General features: G+C 45.9%; 1 protein-coding gene across 2 annotated transcripts in view; it reads left to right on the forward strand.

Annotated features, from left to right (window-relative positions):
• Positions 1 to 19,029, forward strand: part of HASPIN (histone H3 associated protein kinase) — a 1,547,868-nt gene that overhangs the window by 750,494 nt on the left and 778,345 nt on the right. For both annotated transcript variants that reach the window (XM_085639404.1, XM_085639405.1), the window contains exon 8: positions 4,986 to 5,192. In XM_085639404.1, the coding sequence (XP_085495530.1) occupies positions 4,986 to 5,192 (207 nt within the window). The remainder of the gene's footprint in view (positions 1 to 4,985; positions 5,193 to 19,029) is intronic.

Consider the following 19,029-nt stretch of genomic DNA (forward strand, 5'->3'; position numbering starts at 1 on the left):
TCCAGGAACCAGCCTCTTCGGATGAGGAAGGGGAACTCCATGATACAGCTTCTGAATGGGATGACTATAGGAAGTTTTCACCAGCCTCACCAGTACCTCCTCCGGTAGATTCCCCACCTGAAGATATTGGGGGATTTCACAATTAGTTGGAAGGTGCAGCAAAATGGTTTGCTAAACCAATGCCTTCCAAGCAAGTGGACTGCCTCTTATGACTTTAAAGAACCATTTCATAAGTCAGTTAGCTATTCCCATAATTGATTATATCTGGGAGGAAGGTGTTCGAATAATGAAGAACCCAGCCTCTGTGCCAGCGGTGCTTCCACGTCTGGATAAGAAATACAAGACAACTGATGATGCGCCAGCGTGCCTCACATGGAACCCGAAACCGGACTCAGTAGTGATGTGGGCTGCTCAAAAACTCCAACAGTACCTCTTTCTGCGCCTCTGGACAGAGAGGGCAGACGTCTGGATTCTATTGGAAAAAGATTCTCTTCAATGACCATGAACCAGGGGCAGATACTACACCCTGACCTCAAGAGCCTGCATTTGTCAGCTTGGCTCCTGAATACAATGAGTTAAGACACTTAAACATTTCTGATGAATGCCGCAATATCCTAGCCAAAGCAAGGGTGGACAGTACCAACAAGATGTAACCTCAAGTGGAAGCGTTTCTGCATCTGGTGCCACCTGGAGAGTTTACATCCATTGTCTTTCTCTCCGGAACAAGTCCTACCTTACCTTCTGCTTCTCGTAAATCAGGTTTGGCACACAGTTCAATAAAAGTTCACTTAGCGGCCATTTCTTGTTATAGAAGCTCACCGTCCTCTTCACCTCTGTGGTTGTCTAGACTAATTAAAGAGTTTTTCAAAGGACTCTTTTGAGTGTTCCCACCTGTAAAACCTCCACCACCAGCCTGGCAACTGTACACGGTTCTCTCACAATGAATGAAAGCTCCTTTTGAACCGATTCACACTGCAGAAATAAAATTCCTATTGTGGAAGTTGGCTTTACTACTTGCTTTGACCTCAGCCAGATTGGTCAGTGAAATACAGGCTTTGGTAATAAAGGAACCTTTCTTGCAGTTTAGGTCAGATGGAGTTCTGGTTCCAACAAATCCGACGTTCATTCCCAATGTGCCATCTGATTTCCACCAGATTTTTATGGTACTTAAAACTTTCTTCCCGTATCGTACGACATCGGCGGAGAGAGCTTTACATTCATTGGACGTAAAACGTTACCTAAAGTTTTATTTAGATAGGACAAAATCCTTCCGTAAGACCTCAACTATTTTTGGCATTCAGTGCACCAAGGAAAGGTTTCCCGCTCTCCAAACAAAGTACTTCTAGGTGGATCGCGAGTGCAATACAATTTTGTCATCAGAAGTCAGGCAGACCTCTGTCTGCAAGAGTCCGAGCCCATTCCACAGGGTCAGTGGCAAAATCTACAACTTTTTTTTGCTGGAGTGTCACTTCCGTAAATTTGCCGGGCAGCAACGTGGAAGAATAGACACTTTTTCACCCGACACTACTGTTTGGATTCATCAGTTCTCAATGACACAGCAGTGGATCAGACAGTACTTCGGCATCTGTTCCATTAAGGGCAGCCACCCCTGCCTACCCTCCAACCTATTTTCAACTGAATCACATTTCCATATAGTAAGTTGGTTATTGTCTTTAACGCTTATGGAAGTTTTTTCCTTTACTATTACTGGTATGGTTAGGTCTTTTATACTGTTTGATGATTGCTTGCAGGTTACACTGTTCACATTCCTGTTAAGCTTCAAAACTATGGTAAATGTGCTACCAAACTGCTTGCTATTCAGTAAATGCAATTTTTGTGAGGATCATCAACATAAAGTCTTTTCTTCAGGCAAGTGGCACATTCTCTGAAGAAAGCCTTCTTAGCCTTGTGAGACATAGTCCAGATAGAATGAAGATCCACCAAACGTAGGAAAACAGGAAGATGATGTTTTAGAAAAGATCATAAAATTGTACCTTCCTGTAGAAAAAGTCCAAAATCCGTTATCAGAAAGCTGAGCAGAGCTCTGAGGAGACTCCCTAGCACAACATGCGGTAGAAAATCTGAGGCTCTGAGCTTCCCTCAGGAGGGTTCTAGAGGGTGATTGATGCTGATTGGTTGGGGCAAAATCTTGGTCCTTTTCTTTATAAGGACTATGATATGTTATTAAACTAAGAGGCCTAGTCCTCCTTTAGTCTATACCTATTAGTCTATTATGACTATTTAAGTCAACTACTACTACTACTACTAATACTACTATTTTAAGTACCAGGGACTCCCATCATGACGGCCGGGAATGATTCAAGCATGTGAATCTATGAAAGCTTCAAATACTTGAGAACTACAGTTACAGGTAAGGAACTTATTTCTTCTGTTGTGAAGGTAGGATGTGATCCAGTCTAGAGCTGTCCCCTCTATGCTAGCTTCATAGAGTCTTTGTATTAGAGTGCCATGGTCAACCATATCAAAAGCAGCTGAGAGGTCCAAGAGACGTAGTGTAGCATCCTTGTTCCTGTCAACTGTATTCTTCAGGTCATCCCAGATGGTAACGAGGGCAGACTCTGTGCCTCTTCCTGGATGGAATCCTGTTTGGAAGTCTGAAACTATAGCATTATCTTCAATGAATTGTGACATCTGGGCGAACACTGCTCTTTCTGTCAGTTTGCTCAGGGAAAGTTAATTTGTAATTGGTCTGTAGTTGTCTGTGTTAAGTGGGACCAGTTTTGTTTTCTTCAGTACCGGGCGTAAGTATGCTTTTTTTAGTTCTTCTGGAAATATTCCTGTTAAGGAATTGTTGATGATTCAGGCAGTGGAAGCAGGAGGCACTTGGCCATGAGGTTGGGTCGGTGCTGGGGATGCCAATATGAACTTTAGTTTAGATCAGTCCTGAAAGGCACCATCCAAAGAGCATAACCTATCCACTAAGGTAGAATTGCAGTTGAAACAATTGATTTGACTTTGTCCATTGCATTTTCCCAGGCTTTGTACCCCATCTTTTTCACTAGATTTGAAGGTTGATAAAATCTCAACCTGCAGTGGCCTTAGGTCTGTTGATTTGCGGGCACAGGTTAGAGAATGGGCAGTGGTCCCCTGCCTCTTAAAGTGTCCAGGGATAGGCCCTTGCTTAGTTTTTTGCTTTTTCCTAGCTGTGGGTTCGCAACCAAGGCACCTTATCCGTGGCCAGCAGTAAAGTATGTGCAGTGACCTCAGGGTTCGGTGGTCTACAACAACTACCACAAGCCTCCTCCGATGAACCTACCAGCCGATGGTGCCCAGCTATTCGGTGAAGGAATTCTATACCTCCCCTCCATATCCAGGAATAAGCGCTTCTCCGCCAAGTCAGTTTTTTTGGCAACTACACTCCCTGCTTGTGCCAGGATTTAGTCCAGCGTAGTGCCACTTTGTGGTTTATAGTAGTACTGTCCTTCCCTCCAGCTATTCTCTGCTTACCCATGACTCCTGACCAGATAGGGGCAGAACAGCATCCAGTGCCTTACAATCCAAATGGAGTCACCAGTGTTGATCGGTGGCCAAGAGAGCCAAGGGGGGCGACGACTGGGGATGTAGTCCCACCCCAGTCCGGTGCAGAAAGTTCAGGTGTGGCGGAGTGCGGGCAAGAAAACTTCTGGATGAGACCCCATGGCAGTATCAAGAAACAGCATGTAGCAGTGAGAATCAATATAATGCAGGAGTCAAACAGCAAATGGTGAGCAAAGTGTAGCTGGCGGTAGGTGGCGAATAATAGATTAATACTAAGGGTGGGCGGAAATTGACTTTCGCTAATTATCGCTCACGGGGAAATATATCTCCAACTTGCCCATGCGGTTGCTAATGGGCGTGGCCATCTTGCTTGCGACGCTTATTTCCTGTTCGCGATCACAATGACGTGTTCGCGATCGCAAACTCTCGCGGGATAGCGCGACCTGCTACCAACAATCCAACATCTTGTAGCGCGCGCGAACAGATAGGAATACTCGTCGGCGAACGCAGGGACACGGTAAGTCGCGACCGCACGCGCGAGAATGCATTTTTAAAGCGCGAACAAGAAAAATACTTCCGTTTAGCGGCAGGTTGCGAAAGTTCTGACATTTCACCGTGAAAATGTCAAAATATCGCAAATTCTGCGAGCGGAACGAAATGTACTGCCCAGGCCTAATTAATACTCTCACCAGCACTCCGGGGGCATTAGCTGGCTAAAAGAGCTTGCAGAGTTAAGTAAAATTTGTTGCATGCCACATCTAGTGCAAACAGTTTGGCCAGATTTGCAGCGCCGTCAGCTAGGCTGTTGTGGCCTCCCCCTCTACCGGCTCCCTTCTGCCACATCACACCTTATTCGTTACCTCCAAGCTGCTCTTACTCTTCATCTCGATCCCTCTAATTTGCCAGCAGGTCGCCCGGCTGGTGACATCCCACTGAATGCGGGAGTCTGCAGCTGGCCAGCTGACTATGCTCTGCGGAATCCAGGCTGAACCGGGTAAGAGCAGGACTGGAAGCCATGCCACGATGCCCGCTTTGATTTACGCGGACCCAGCGGTCAGGCTACTTCAACAGCTAAGCTGCGGCTGCCTATTGCAGTCATGGCAAACTGTAAGCTGTTTTGTAGCCCAACCCCGAATAATTTAGAGATGCTTAGGGGTCGAAATCCCTGGCCCGCAAGACAGATTCTGTGATTGGCGGTGTATTGCCCGGTTAGCTCAGTCACCCGTGGTTCCTCTTGGACTCCGCAACAATAAGAATAAATCACTGGTGTGTTTTTGTAAACTTACCGACTTGAAAGGAAGCCTAAAATAATGTATTAGAATCACTACATAATATACTTGTACATGGTTATTACAATATTTACCATTCTATGTTTATGAATAAATGTTAGCATTCCCTCTGCAAAGAGTTTTTTCTACCTCCAGCACATTGTTTGCATGAAATAATTTTCCTGTTATCTATCTCATCTTTTTTTCTCCACAATGCAGAGTCTGCTCTCTCCACTAGCAAATGTATCATTGTGTGATGTCATCACTGATGCTGAAAAGGTGTATGAGGAGTGCATGCAAGATGGACCCATCTCTTTTAGCAGTTGCATTGGCTCAAAGAAAATGCTGCACTGTGTGAAGATCGGCGAGGGTGTTTTCGGGGAAGTGTTCCATACAGTCAGCAATGGCGAACAGGTTGCCCTTAAGGTGTGTATACTTGCATACAAAAGCAACACATGACTGGGAAGGTAGTGCATACTGCACATGCAAAGAGGGAATAAGTTGAAGTAGAACTATACGTCCTACATGGATATACGTAATAATGAAGAATACAACAATGAATAAACTCTTTAAGAACCTATTATCAAAATAAACAGTTTATGTTGATTGACAATTATAAAGAAACCATTGTGAAGAATACCAGAATGGAGACATTTTGGGCAACTTCTGTAACTGTAAGACTCCTTACCATAACTTCCACCCAGAACCTTAAGCCTAAATATACCCCTAACCCTCACTCTAATCACAGCTGTAAACCTAAACTAAACGCTGCCCTTTAGCATAACTCTAAGCTTAAACATAAGACTATCCCTACAAATAACCCTGTCCCTTACCCTAACCACAACCTTAAACCTAACTATATTTCTAATTTTGTCCTTTACCATAATTATTTTTTATACATAATCCTTACACTACAATTAACGCCTTCAAACAGCCCACCCCTTAACCTAACTGTGATCCTCCAGTACTGAAATTGTTAAATGAGAATGTGTTTAATACATTTTCCACAAAATTTGAGTTTCACTTTTCTTGATTTTATTTTCTTCGTTTTCTGACTTCTTGACCTGTATCTTCATTTTCAATAAATATTGCCCTACATAGGGAGTACACACTACTTTGAAAATATTCATATGTTTAAAAGCAGAATAAATTGCTTTAAACATGTGCATCGGTGTACAGTGGAAAAACACGTTCTTTTGAATGGTTGTGTGTACAGTAGTGTTGAATTTCTTTGAAGGTAGGTATGTATTTTTAAAGTGGTACACGTGAAATGCACATAAAATGTATTAAAGTCATCAGTAACTACTTGAAGTCCACAATCTTTGCATCTTATTTGGGTAAGCATAGGTTAATAATGTTAGATCAATACTTGATTTCAGTTTTGGGATCATTATATCAAACTACCAAAATAGTTTGAGGCGAAATCTAAATAATAATGCTTTATATGATAGTTATGTTGCAGATCTTATCCCTAGTCTCATTTGCTTGTAAACACAAGCTGTGCCATTCAGCTGGAAGTGTGAAGAACAAACCTCTGAGAAACCATCCTATTTTTGTCTTGTTTTACCCACAGTTTTTCACAAGTTTGACTAGCACCCACCTATATCCTGCACGAATAAGAACTGCAATAACATTAATTGGAAACTGGACCAATGAGTTCAGATCTAATGATTTCTGATCAAGACTTCTAGTTGCAGATTCCTCACCTTTTGAATATTACCCAGGCATCAAACTGGATCTGATTGTGGTTGGGATGAGGTTTCTGAAAGGGCTGCAGCATCCGTTTCCCCCCTCTCATTTTGTGATCCTCCAATGGAATCTCAATCTGGTCTCTATATATTTAATATGCACTCCATTCAAACTGCTTCATAGCTGTCCCGTACGGCTCATCACACTCAAAACTGTGTTCATTGTTGCCATCATCTCCGCACGGTGTGTATGTGAGCTTTAGGCTCTGTATCCATCCACCTTACACGGCCTTCTTACCAGATAATCTGGTTCTGCAAACTAGGTCATCCTTTCTGCCAAACATTGTGATGCTGTTCCATACCGGTTAAACCCAGGGGCAGCTCCTCGCTAAGGTGGAGTGTCGCCCCACTGCTTCAAAGCAATAAAAAAAGAAAATGATTATAACTTAATGTTATTATCATTTTATTTTGTCCTCCTGCTGCTGCAGCTTTGCGTGAGGGGGCATGGCTGCAAAGCAGGAGAGGAGTGTTAGAACCCTTCTAAGAGCGCAGTGACTGTTTGGTTAGCCCCCTCGGGCCGCACAAACCAGTCATGGGCACTTTGCCTGTTCTCCTTGCAGGCTGCATTACAGCCTGCGTGGAGAACATCCCCACTCCTCCAGCCCCTGGCTGAGCACCTAATCAGGGCTCTCAGACCAATCACAACGCTGCATTGCAGCGCTTTGATTGGTCAGGGGAGCCTGGCAGTGTTTCCTGAGACATGGGACCCGGTGGCAAGGTAAGTGTATTTCTTTTTTTTTAATTTAACTTGGTGCCCCGCGCGCCTCCTTCCCCCTCCCCTCGCCTTCCCCGTGAGCCTTGCCAACCGCCACTGGTCAAACCATCAACCTGCTGGCGTTCTATGCTCCGCCTCACACCTCTACGGAAGAGGAGAGACTCCACTGCTTGGACCCGAAAAAAGCGCTGAGCTTCTACATAGACGATCAAACACCACCGGGTTTACTTTCAGCTCCTTGATGTTCACCGGAGTGAAAAAAAGCAAGGCTGTGCAGAAGCGTACCTTCTTCCACTAGATCGTGCTCTGCATTAAAATCTGCTGCACTCTGACAAAGAAACCGCCTCCAGAAGAACTGCTAACCCATTCCACCAGGGCCAAAGCAGCTACCAGTATTAGCTTGCAGGGTCAAGTTCCTAGACATCTTCCAAGCAGCTACATGATTCCCTCTATATGTTCACAAAGCACTGTTGTCTGGACATTCTAGTTCACCAGGAAGGGCACTTTGCCAGCTTGAGACTGCTCTTGGGGGCGTGGAGAGTCTCAAAAGCAAATGACGTCAGCGTGCAGGAGTGTCGCCTATATGTACCCCACATATCATTTCATGAGCAGAACGCCCTCCGTGCGGAGCCACATGGTGCAACCTTCCGGTGTGCAGAGATGCAATCCAAAAAAATCTGGATCCGGTCTGACGCCTGGAGAGTATTCAAAAGGTGAGAATCTGCAGCTAAATAGTCTATACCAGAAAGAGCATTAAAGAAGGTAAGTAATTTGTTTTTCTTGCTTAGAGAATGAGCTATTAGAAGCATGAGGTTTCCTATGCCATTTGCCAACCTTGTAGCCATTGGCAAAAATACAATTACCACTCCGCGCAAGTTCAGGAATGGAACACATTTGAGTCTGCACCAAGTGCAGGGAAAGGGCTGCATTGGTATGTCAAATTTGCAGGCTTGCATATGTCATACTGGGCACGCATAGATGGCCCAATTAAAGAACCACATTAAGATGGCTGATGGGACAGGAGCTTCTTGTGTGAGCTCCCGTGGGCCAGGATTACCTTTGGTTAAAATCCTGCACCTGGCCTGGCCATCGTCCCACCAAAACCACTGGATTAAACTGAAAAGACTGAATCTGCACTGAAAAAAATATTCAACTCACCTAGGAGCCTGCCACTGATGACTTACCTGCAAGAAGTCACCTTGGAGCACTTCATGCTGACGCAGCAGTGGAGAACTTGTGGAATACCCTCTGCCAATGAGGGATTACCTATAATGCTGCCCAGATCAAAATCTGAGAACTGAAGTAAGGCTGCTGGTTCTTCATGCCACCACCCGAGAGGGTGAGTCTGAAACCCCTGTGCCCCCGGGTACAGGGGCGCCACTGTCCTGAGACTTCAGGTCAGAGCGGACGACTGGTTAGCTGCGCCGCGATGGTTCTGCGCAGGGTCACTCTTGGTCGCTGACGAGTGTGAACCTGCCAGGAACTCCTGAACCTGGTGGAGCAGGTTCCATATTTGCAGCCCTTACGGAGCCCCTTCCTTTTTGGAAGTTTTCCCCTCTCAACTAAGAGCCAGTTAGAGATCTGTGGTCTGTGTTGAGGATAGAAAGATTCCGACTGGTCCCGGTGCCATGTGGTGAGGGGCAGGGCTATGACCCTGCTCTTGGAATGGAGAGGCAATGAAGATCAGGATCGTTTTTCTCTGACCCTGTTGGAGAGGCTGCGGAGTCTCTAAAGTAGTGACTATTTTTCTGTGCCCTACACGGTGTCCCCCGTGGCACTGGTCTCTCCCAGCGCAGGAGTATAACTTGTATTCCTGCTTCGTGCCCCACATTCCCTGGAGGCCAAGAGCACCTGTCCATCGGGATCCAGGTTGCTATGTTTGTTAAGGTGGGTACAGAAGTCCTCCTGAAAGTTGAGTCTCAATCTGGAGGCTTTCCTCGGTGCACTGTAATAATAGAAAGAGGACTACCTAATCCCCTCTACAAGAAATAAAGAGGACCAGCCCTTGCCCTTCTGGTCTAAGACCTTACCTCCACAGGATAGAAGAAACAGAAACCAAAAGAGTACTACCCAAGCTTCCAGAGCGGTAGCCATCTTGGATTAGGCAACTGCTCGCTAGTTCATCTCCACTGTTTTACCCCTCTAAGTCACCAGTTTACTGCATTAACTATCAATCTAAGATACCCACCCCTCTGATAAGAGAAATCTGAAGAAATAGAGTAAATTTCATTTGCTGATCTGAAGAGAAAAAAAGCACCTCTTTTACTCAGATTCATGTCTTGAAATGCTGAGCGACCTAGAGGGTCCCCTGACTTTCTGTCAGCTCTCATTACTCAAACACCTAGGTCCCTCGGGCCCGGTTCTAGGGGTTTTACTAGTAGTACTCACCCTGCATGTACTCATCCCACTAGTTCTAACACCAATGCCTGCCTCTACAGCACACCACTTCCCTGCGTCATTCCACATGAAGCCACTTGGCCCAAACTCCTTCTACATCTCCTACCTCTCAGCTGCTGCTTCCAAAAAATTCAAATATCCTGAAACACTCATAACAGATCTATACTACAGCTCTTCCAAAGGGCAAGAGAAAACTGATCTCATCTTCTACACTACCGACCTGCGAAATGAAGTACAATCCTTTCAAACTACCTTCACATAATCCAAACTTCTAACATACCACACGGCCGCATATTGACGATCTCAAACTCTTCCATGTTCAAAGGCACCATAACTATTTACAGAAACGGAATTGTACGGATTCAAGCCAATGATGCCAACTTGCGCTCCTTTGAATCCATATTCCTCACACTTTGCAAGGCTATCTCCAACGCTCGCAACTTCCCCTCGTCAACGCAACCTCCCACACAGGTTCCCATGCAAGAAGTCATCCTCACAAGTCACTCCTGAATTTTCAACTCTACCCCCACAACCACCACCGCATATTCTGAGCACGCCTTCTCTCACACTGAGCCGGATACCAATATCACACTTAACCACACCATAAACCCTTGCATCCAGAATGCTGACTGCCCACTTAGAAGCAAGTCAGCCATCAGAACTCATCCGAGCAATAACGCCAGTCCATCTCTCCAACCTAGCAATTCTCTCAATAATCCGCCCCCCAGCCAACAACCACCCTACCCCCATGCCTCCATTCCTTGAGAGTAGTCGACCTACACACGACAGGCACAACTTATCCTCTCCCTCACCAAAGTAGTGACGGATTTAGTACTGTTTCCACCCAACACAATTTCTGCACCAGACCCAAGCAGGGAAGTTACGCGCACAGTCTGTTAACCCTCTCCTGTCCTACACCCCATGAGTCTAGCACACCATACACCTAACAATTTGCAGTTAAACACCTCCACACCCTCCTCTTTTAACCAAATACCCACATTTAATCTAAATGAGAGACTAAGTCTTATGGAAAATCAACTCGAGAAACTAATGCTGGGTATCAACAAACTCTTAATGAACCTCAAAACTTCTCCTGACTATGGTCATTGCTCACTAGTCTCCCCGGAACTCCAGACTACCCCCTCAGCCATCTACAACACAGCCAAATAGCTGGATTACAACTAGTCAAGGAGCTCACAGACTGAAACATTCAAGCCCCAGGATGTCCCACAATGAGACAACAGAGCGAGCCCCAACTTATCACGATACTAACCAGAAAAATAGAACGCACTTCCAAGATTCGGGTGATCACTGGTATCGGGAGAAACTTCATGCTACCTAGGAAAACGGTCAGACCACCTGCACACCACACTGATATCCACCCCCCCCTCTCAGAAGCACAATAGCACTAGAAATATCAACTGGTTGTTCAAACTGTAAATCCACTTCCAAACATGCAACTGAATTGGCTGAAGCCATCCTCACCATTACAGATATTGCATTCATCACAGAAACTTGGCTTAATGAATCCTCTTACCCGATCCTTGACCTACTAGTCCCTCCTGGGTTCTCAATCATCAAAAAAGACAAAAAAAGATCACCAAAGCGGTGGTCTAGCCATAAACCACAAGAATACCATTACAATGATTGAAACAGCCACACCCACCTACAGCACTTTAGAATATCTTAGCACTGCTATAAGGATGAAAAACAAAGCAACAAATTGCCACCTCTCCTGGCAACACACTCTCCTTCCATGAACACCTGTCAGACCTGGTAACTCACTGCTCACTCTCCAGTGCCAATAACATAATCCTAGGTGACTTTAACCTCCATTGGAATGATGAGAAAAACTCACTAATCCAATCCTTAAACAAACTCTCACTCAACAACAACCATACTCAACACTGCAAAGAACAAACCCATACCAGAGGCTCAACCCGTGACGCCATTATAGCTCAGGACAAGGTGATGATCATTAATAACATCCTCCCTGTCCACAGGTTGAACCGCCATATCATTCTGTTCCATTTGAACCAGGCTGAGCGACACACCATCCATATTAAGAAAGATCTCCAGTGGAATAGAAACAGAAGCCAAATTCTCCTAACTGCTCGGGAAGGAAGAATGATTTTTCTACTTCCTCCAATGACAGATAACCTGTCAACGAATGAACTCACAGCCTACTTTAACTCTAAGATGTCAGCCGTCCTAGACCAAGGAGCCCCTCTGAAACTAAAAAGGATTAGAGACACCCCCTTGAGGTCCTGGTTTAACAAAGACCTCAATACAGAAAGAAGGCAACTTAAAACGCAGGAAATATAAAAATCACATCATGAAAGAAAAAGCAGCCTTTTTTTGTAGCGCTCTAGACCAGTGTTTCCCAAACTGGGGTCCGAGGACCCCCAGGGGTTCGTGGCACATTCTCAGGGGGTCCGCAGGCAGCAGTTTTAAAAACACTGCAAAGTTCATTGTAAAATTAACAGTTTTCCAACAACTATAAAAGTGTCAAGAAAATACCAGTGATTAATGTACCTGCTGGAGAGAGATGAGAGTTTTGTCCAGTGGCAGCTTTGACTTATCTAATGTGACACAGAGGGTTAATATACCTACTGCAAAGAACGTGTACAATGCATTTTAAAAAACAGATTTTATGTGCAAAGGTCAGTGGGTTACTGATTTTGTCAGAGAGATTCTTTTGTTACTATGAAGTTCATAAGTGACAATCGTAATCTAGCACAGTGACCTATAAACTGTCAAAGAGCTGCTTGCAAACTGCATGGTAAAAGTTAGTAACATATGTTTATTCCCAGTCTATCATTATCCTGATGCTGCTAAAAAGGTTTATTAGGGTGGAAATACATTTTTCTTGTTAAAGTCAATGCTAACCACTGTTATGTTCTGAATCCTGAGTTTGTGCTTCTCCAGACCAAGCACTCTTTAAAAATGCCTACCAGTATGAATGACATGTGAATCCTACACCTTGTAGTCCCCTTTGCCTTATGTAACATTTTCTATACACTGATTTACACATATGATTCTTTATCTCTATATGTGTGTGATGTAAAGTACTCTGACATCCTACAATGGTATGAGATGCTAAAATAAATTAAATACATGTGACAGCGGGGATATGGAGAGATGAGGCACTATTGGAGGGTGATAATAAGAGAATCATTGAAGAACCCCAACAAAGATTGTCATATCGTGGTGCATAGTAAGGTCTTTATTTACAATTCTTTAAAAGCTAATACAATTCATTATATTATGATAAATGTGTTGTAGACAGCACCATTGTTTCCTAAATTGTTTTTGGGGGGAGAGCCTCCCAAAGCCCCCTTTGTAGTGGTGAGGCTCATTCACTGCACTTTGTGTGCACCGTATAGGGACTGGTCTGAAAACATTTGCCAGGGCTGCTTTGGGTTTCCAGTCAGGCCCTGGCAGGAGCAGGAGCCTCGTACTGCAAAATAAAACCAACCATTCAAAAGTTAGTCACGGAGATGCAGCACCAACCGTCCCATTGAAAGTTTCAGTTTCTTTGCAAATTCTTTCAATACAAAATACGAAGGGGGATATTTACAACAGAATTGGCGGAGCGTGTCATTAGTCTCCTTGGCTTAACAACACACTTCAGAAATGCAGGGCTGCACCATATTTACAAGAATATGGTGCAGCCTTGCGTTTCCCCCTGCGCTGGCACTACACTTAGCAGTGTAGAGCCAACGCAGGCACCCTTGCACCATAGTGCAAGAGTGTCTGCGTGCAGGGGAAGATTGTTTATGTGCAGGAAGTTCCCACTTCCTGCATATGAACAGTTTTGAAATGCCGTTTTGTCACCTCTATGTGTGCTGCCTAATGCAGCACACATGGAATTTACAAAACGTAATTTTGATTAAAGATAGTTTATGTGCAGGAAGGGTCACCTTCCTGAACATAAACAATCCAAGGTGTTTTGCTTTTTCCGTGGGAAAAAGCAAAAACGAGGAGAAATAAGACCTTTCCCCTCGTTTCGCCAAGTTAAGACCAGGTTTTTCATGGTCTTAAGTTAGGTGCTGTCTCCTATTTAAGCTGTCCTTGTAAATATAGGGCAGCGTCAAAATCAATGGGTGTTGGAGGTGCCCAGTGCAACTCCCACTGCCCACCTCTTTCACGCTAAGCATTTCGTGAAAGTGGGCCTTATTTACAAGGCAGCGTTAAGCCACAATAAGTGGCTTAACGCTGCCTTGTAAATAAGGCGAAGCCCCTATCGCCACAGGAACATCGCAAAAAGTAACATTCCCATGGCGATAGGGACTTGTAAATATGCCCCTAAAATCCTTAGTAATTCGAGTATTTGTTTTGTGTGCACACATGTTTATTTTTTTCGAATTACTGTTTTAATGTTTGAAATTTAAATTCGACAAATTGCTTGGGGGTTCCCGGCTTCCAGTGGTGACTCAATTGGGGTCCTCAGGAGTCAAAAGTTTGGGAACCACTGCTCTAGACAATGCAATAAACCGCTGAAAGACCTTTTTAACATCATAAAAAACAGACTTCCGTACCACCCACAACAGCCCCTCAAGTCTCCAAAGAACGGCGTGATGAATTTGCTAAATTCTTTGATGAAAAAGCACGATAATGAAGTCCTCTCAAGGCACACTCAAGCATCACCTGAAATCACCCCCCAAACTAAATATGATGGAACACCCCCCCCCCCCCCCCCCTGGCTTTCCTCTGACTCCCATGTAGTGATCACCCCTTCTAAGATTGATGAGTGCAACCAAAATCTAGGATCCCCCTCTACCCTCGAAAGCTGGAAAGTATTCAACCCACTCACGGAGCTGGACATCTCTGAATTAATTGTGAATTCAAAGCCTGCCTCCCACTTTGCAGACCCGCTTCTGAACTCCCTGGCAAAAAATCTTAATCACGTCATTACCCCCCCTCTGGGCGATAACAATAAACCGTTCCCTAAGTACTGGGATTATGCCAGTCTGCCTAAAATTAGGCCAAGTCACTCCACTGATAAAAAAAAAAAAAAAAAAAAACTGGATCAGACCCTGATGACCTCAACTTGAGGCCCATCTCGAACATTCCCTTCCTGTCTAAAATTCTTCAGAAATGTGTTCTACTCCAACTCAACCAGCACATCAACACCAACAATCTCCTGGACTCACACCAGTCGGGCTTTAGAAAGGGTTGTAGCACAGAAATAGCTGTACTAAATATAGCAGATGACATCCACAATCTCTGGATGCTTGTCGATACTTCCTGCTCATCCTCCGTAGACCTATCAGCTGCTTTCGACACGGTCGACCATAAGCTTCTTCTAAAAACCCACAAACAACGGATTGGAACAGACAGCCTGGTTCTGCAATGGTTCACATCATTTCTTCACACCTGCTCTCAAATAAAAATAAACAGTGCAACTTCAGAAACCTCTGCTATAACCAGCGGTGTTCCCCAGGGTTCAGTTCTGTCACCTACACTCATCTATATCTACATGGAGCCCCTCACTACCATAATCAAACAAGCACACATCCCCTTCCACCTCTATGTGGACAACATCCAGCTTTACCTGGAAATAGTCTCTCTAGATTACATGTGCTGACTGAATGATGCACTAGCAAAACTCCAAAACTGGCTATCACACAACCACTTGAAACTCAACCAAGAAAAGACGGAAATTCTTCTCCTCTCCAACAACAGACAGACCCCACAGGCCCAAAAGTGGCTAAAGCTTATCAACTCTCTCAACTGCAACCTATCCATGGCTGGTTCTGCCAAATCGCTGGGGATCACACTGGACCCAAGTCTGAACATGAGCTCACATATAAAGAATACAGCAGGTAGTGCAGCATACAAATGAAAACTTCTTAATACAATCAAGCCTTTCCTCCCTCCAAAGGACCTCAAAACCACAGCACAAACCATATTAGTGTCCAGGTTAGACTACTGGTACGCTATCCTCACAGGCACAGCAAATTCCCACTTAGCCGCCCCTGAGAACCACTCTAAATGCAGCAGCAAGGATGCTCACTGAAGCCAAAAGGCATGATCACATCTTCCCCTCCCTGAAGGATCTCAAGTGGCTCCCAATTGAAGCTGTCACTTCAAAACTGCTTGTCTCACCCACAAAGTCTTTCACACTGTTAAACCAGCAGCCAAACTCACCAAGGCAGGTGAGTCAAGAAACCTCAGAGGCACCAGCACCCTACTTCTCATACCCCCAAAGAAACATAAACAAAAAACCCTGGCTCACTCCTTCTCGGGCCATGCCTGCAAAATCTGGATCTCCATACCAGTAGATCTCAAGACCAACCCCTCCTTCATGATCTTTAAGAGGCAATTAAAGGATCTCATTCTCAATCGCCTTAACCCTCTGGACAGTAAACTATACCCTGCTCAAGATATAGATTGTTGTGTTTCTCTCACCACCAATCCAGTTGTAACGCTTGACTTTGGTATTTACCTTACATACTGCGGTCTGATATTATTGCCTGTATAAATGTTGTAAAGCTGTCCGATACCCTCGGGTCTTGTCAGCGCTATATAAAACTCTGTAAGTAAATGAACAAATAAAGTCCTCTACTTGCTAAGAGATAGTTCCAATACCTCTAGTTTGCTAGCAATAACGGCAGCATTGTGCTCTCTTCCTCGCCTTACACGATAACCAGTGTCACTATATTCTATGACTTATGATGTTTAAGTTCTGGTTTGACTGGAGCTGTCTTTGGACCTTATCCAATCCACAGAAAGAGCTATAAGAAATACTACTAAGGTAGAGGCTTTGTTTCCCCAACTTGTTGTTTTTCCTTCCTACAGCATTCAATTTGACAAAGGCGGTGTCCTTTCAGTGAAAGTGTTTGTTTTGCTTTTTGATAAAGCCTTTGCTCAATACAGTGGGCCTGGGTTGATGAAGACAAGCCAATGATAAAGGTTGTATGTTTTGTTGGCCCATTGGGGAAAAATTAGGTCAGGTTCCATAGGTCTGACCTGCTTGTTATGAAAAGTTGATGCCAAGGTACTATATCTGACCTATTTATTGTGAAAAGCATACGTTGATGCTAATAATAATAAGCCTTAGGAGTATATTATCACACTTATGAAATCTTTACACAATTATATTACATGGAATCTCACTGAACACTTTATTAGGCAAGGGTATTGGTGTTGCTTACCTCATCTGAAAAATCCTTACGATCTGTTTGCACTGTTAACCCTTTTGGAAGGGGCTGTATTTGCTTAGCGGTATGTGTAATTGCATTATTTTATTTAGTTGTTTAAAAAAAAAAGAGAAATCCTGAACCCTGAATATAGAAGGTGGATGGGGCGCTGTGGAACAGTGGGGACGGTCTACGTGCGGGGAGGCATGCTATGGGTGGGTCTCCCAGCCATGACAATGGGGATGGGGGACTTCCATTACGGATATGGGCTGTGAGTTGGGGATCCATTGGTCGGGGCGGGCTACATTCCAGTGTTGGGGATGGGGTCCGGTCTCGCCGCGACAGATACTTCATGGTTCTTTGAGGTATGGGGTGGGGGGTTTGTTGGGGAGGGGATGTTTTAGTTTTCAGATTGCACCTCCGGTAGACGCTAGTACCCTGCAATTGCATTGTCGCGCTTCCCACTCCGCGGGGCTGAGGTCCATGTTCTATCACGACAGGCATGCCACAGGATAGCCACCTACAGCCGGGAAATCTCCGGATTATTAGTTGGAATGTAAGGGGGGCCCTGGATAAAATCAAGCGTGGGGCGCTGCTTCACCAGGCGAAACGGGCGGGGGCGGATGTTGTGCTGCTCCAGGAAACGCATCTCCTGGGAACAAAGGCTCTCTGCTTGCAGAGGTATGGCTTTCAGCATGTCTTCCATGCGGGCTTCACACGGGGCTCGAGAGGGGTAGCGATCCTAATACACCGTAGGGTACCATATACGCACATACGACAGTGGGGCGATCCACAAGGGCGGTACCTGTTTATCAGGGGCAGTATTGGGGAGGAGCACCTAACCCTGGGCAGTGTCTATGCGCCCCCTCCGTTGCAGTGGAACCTGGTTGAGAGGCTGCTCATCTTGCGAGCAGACTTGCCGGATGGATTATCTGTAGTGGGTGGGGACTGGAATGATGTGATGGACATGGCCAAAGACAGGTCTCGGACAGGGGGTAACCCCGGGACTGGCGCCCCCACGAAACTACGCTCGCTGATCATGGGAATGGACTGGATAGATGTGTGGAGGCGAAAACATGGTGATCAGCGGGGCTATACTTACCTCTCGGCGGTGCACCACTCGCTGTCCCGGATTGACTACCTCTTTGTCCCACGGGCGGAGGTAGATAGGGTGGTGGCGGCGGAGATATTGCCTCGAGGCCTGTCGGATCACTCCCCGATATCCGTTGAGATCTGTATCGGTAGGGGTAGGCCACAGTTTCGCTGGCGCTTATCCACATGGAACCTGCAAGATGCAGAATATGGGGCCCACATGAGCGAGGCGCTTGCTCAGTATTTGTTGGTCAATGAGGGGTCGGTCGCTAGTGCTGCGAGCCTCTGGGAAGCTATGAAGCCCACCCTCCGGGGCGTCGATATATCTTGGTGTGCGGCAGCCCGAAGAAAGCATAGGGAGGCGCTGGATCAGGCGGAGGCGACAGTGGAGGAACTCGAGCGTCGGTGCCGTGGGGACGGGAGGGAGCGAAATGTGCGGCAATTGTTATATGCGCAACAGACATCGGCTGCTCTGTTGCTCGACGAGGCGAGGCAAATCTGGCTGGCGACGCGCAGCCGAGTGTATCAGTGGGGGGACAAGTCTAGTAAAATGTTGCACCGTCTCTGTCAGGGCACCTTCCAGGCCCAGGAATTGCCGGGCATTCGGGACTCGGCAGGAGGACCGATTACGGATCCCCCGGCTTTGGCCGCGAACTTTGCTGCCTACTTTGCAGGCCTATACGCCCCACAGGAATGCTTACCAGGTGCCACTATAGAGAAGTTTCTTGCAGACCTGCCGCCAATTGGGGTGTCCGATGACGTGAGGGACCAGTTGGAGGCCCCCTTGACCGACGAGGAGCTAGGGGTGGCGCTGGGGGAGCTCAACCCGGGCAAGGCCCCGGGACCCAACGGGTTTCCCTGCGAATTCTTCCGCCGGTTTCGCGTGCAAGTGGTCGCGTATTATCGGGCAGTGGTCGAGGAGGCCAGGGATAGGGGGGTGCTCCCGGCAGACTGGAGACACGCCGAAATTGTGGTTTTCCATAAGCCGGGCCGACCCCCGGACCAACTCGCCTCCTATCGCCCCATTTCCCTTTTAAATGTGGAGGCCAAAATCTTGGCCAAAGCATTGGTGAACCGTCTCTTGCCACATATCACCACCTTAGTGCACCCGGACCAGGTGGGATTCATGCCTCAGCGGGCCACCAGACATAACATTCGGAGGGCGC

This window comes from Triturus cristatus, chromosome 12 (genome assembly GCF_964204655.1).
Source record: "Triturus cristatus chromosome 12, aTriCri1.1, whole genome shotgun sequence".
NCBI lineage: Eukaryota > Metazoa > Chordata > Amphibia > Caudata > Salamandridae > Triturus > Triturus cristatus.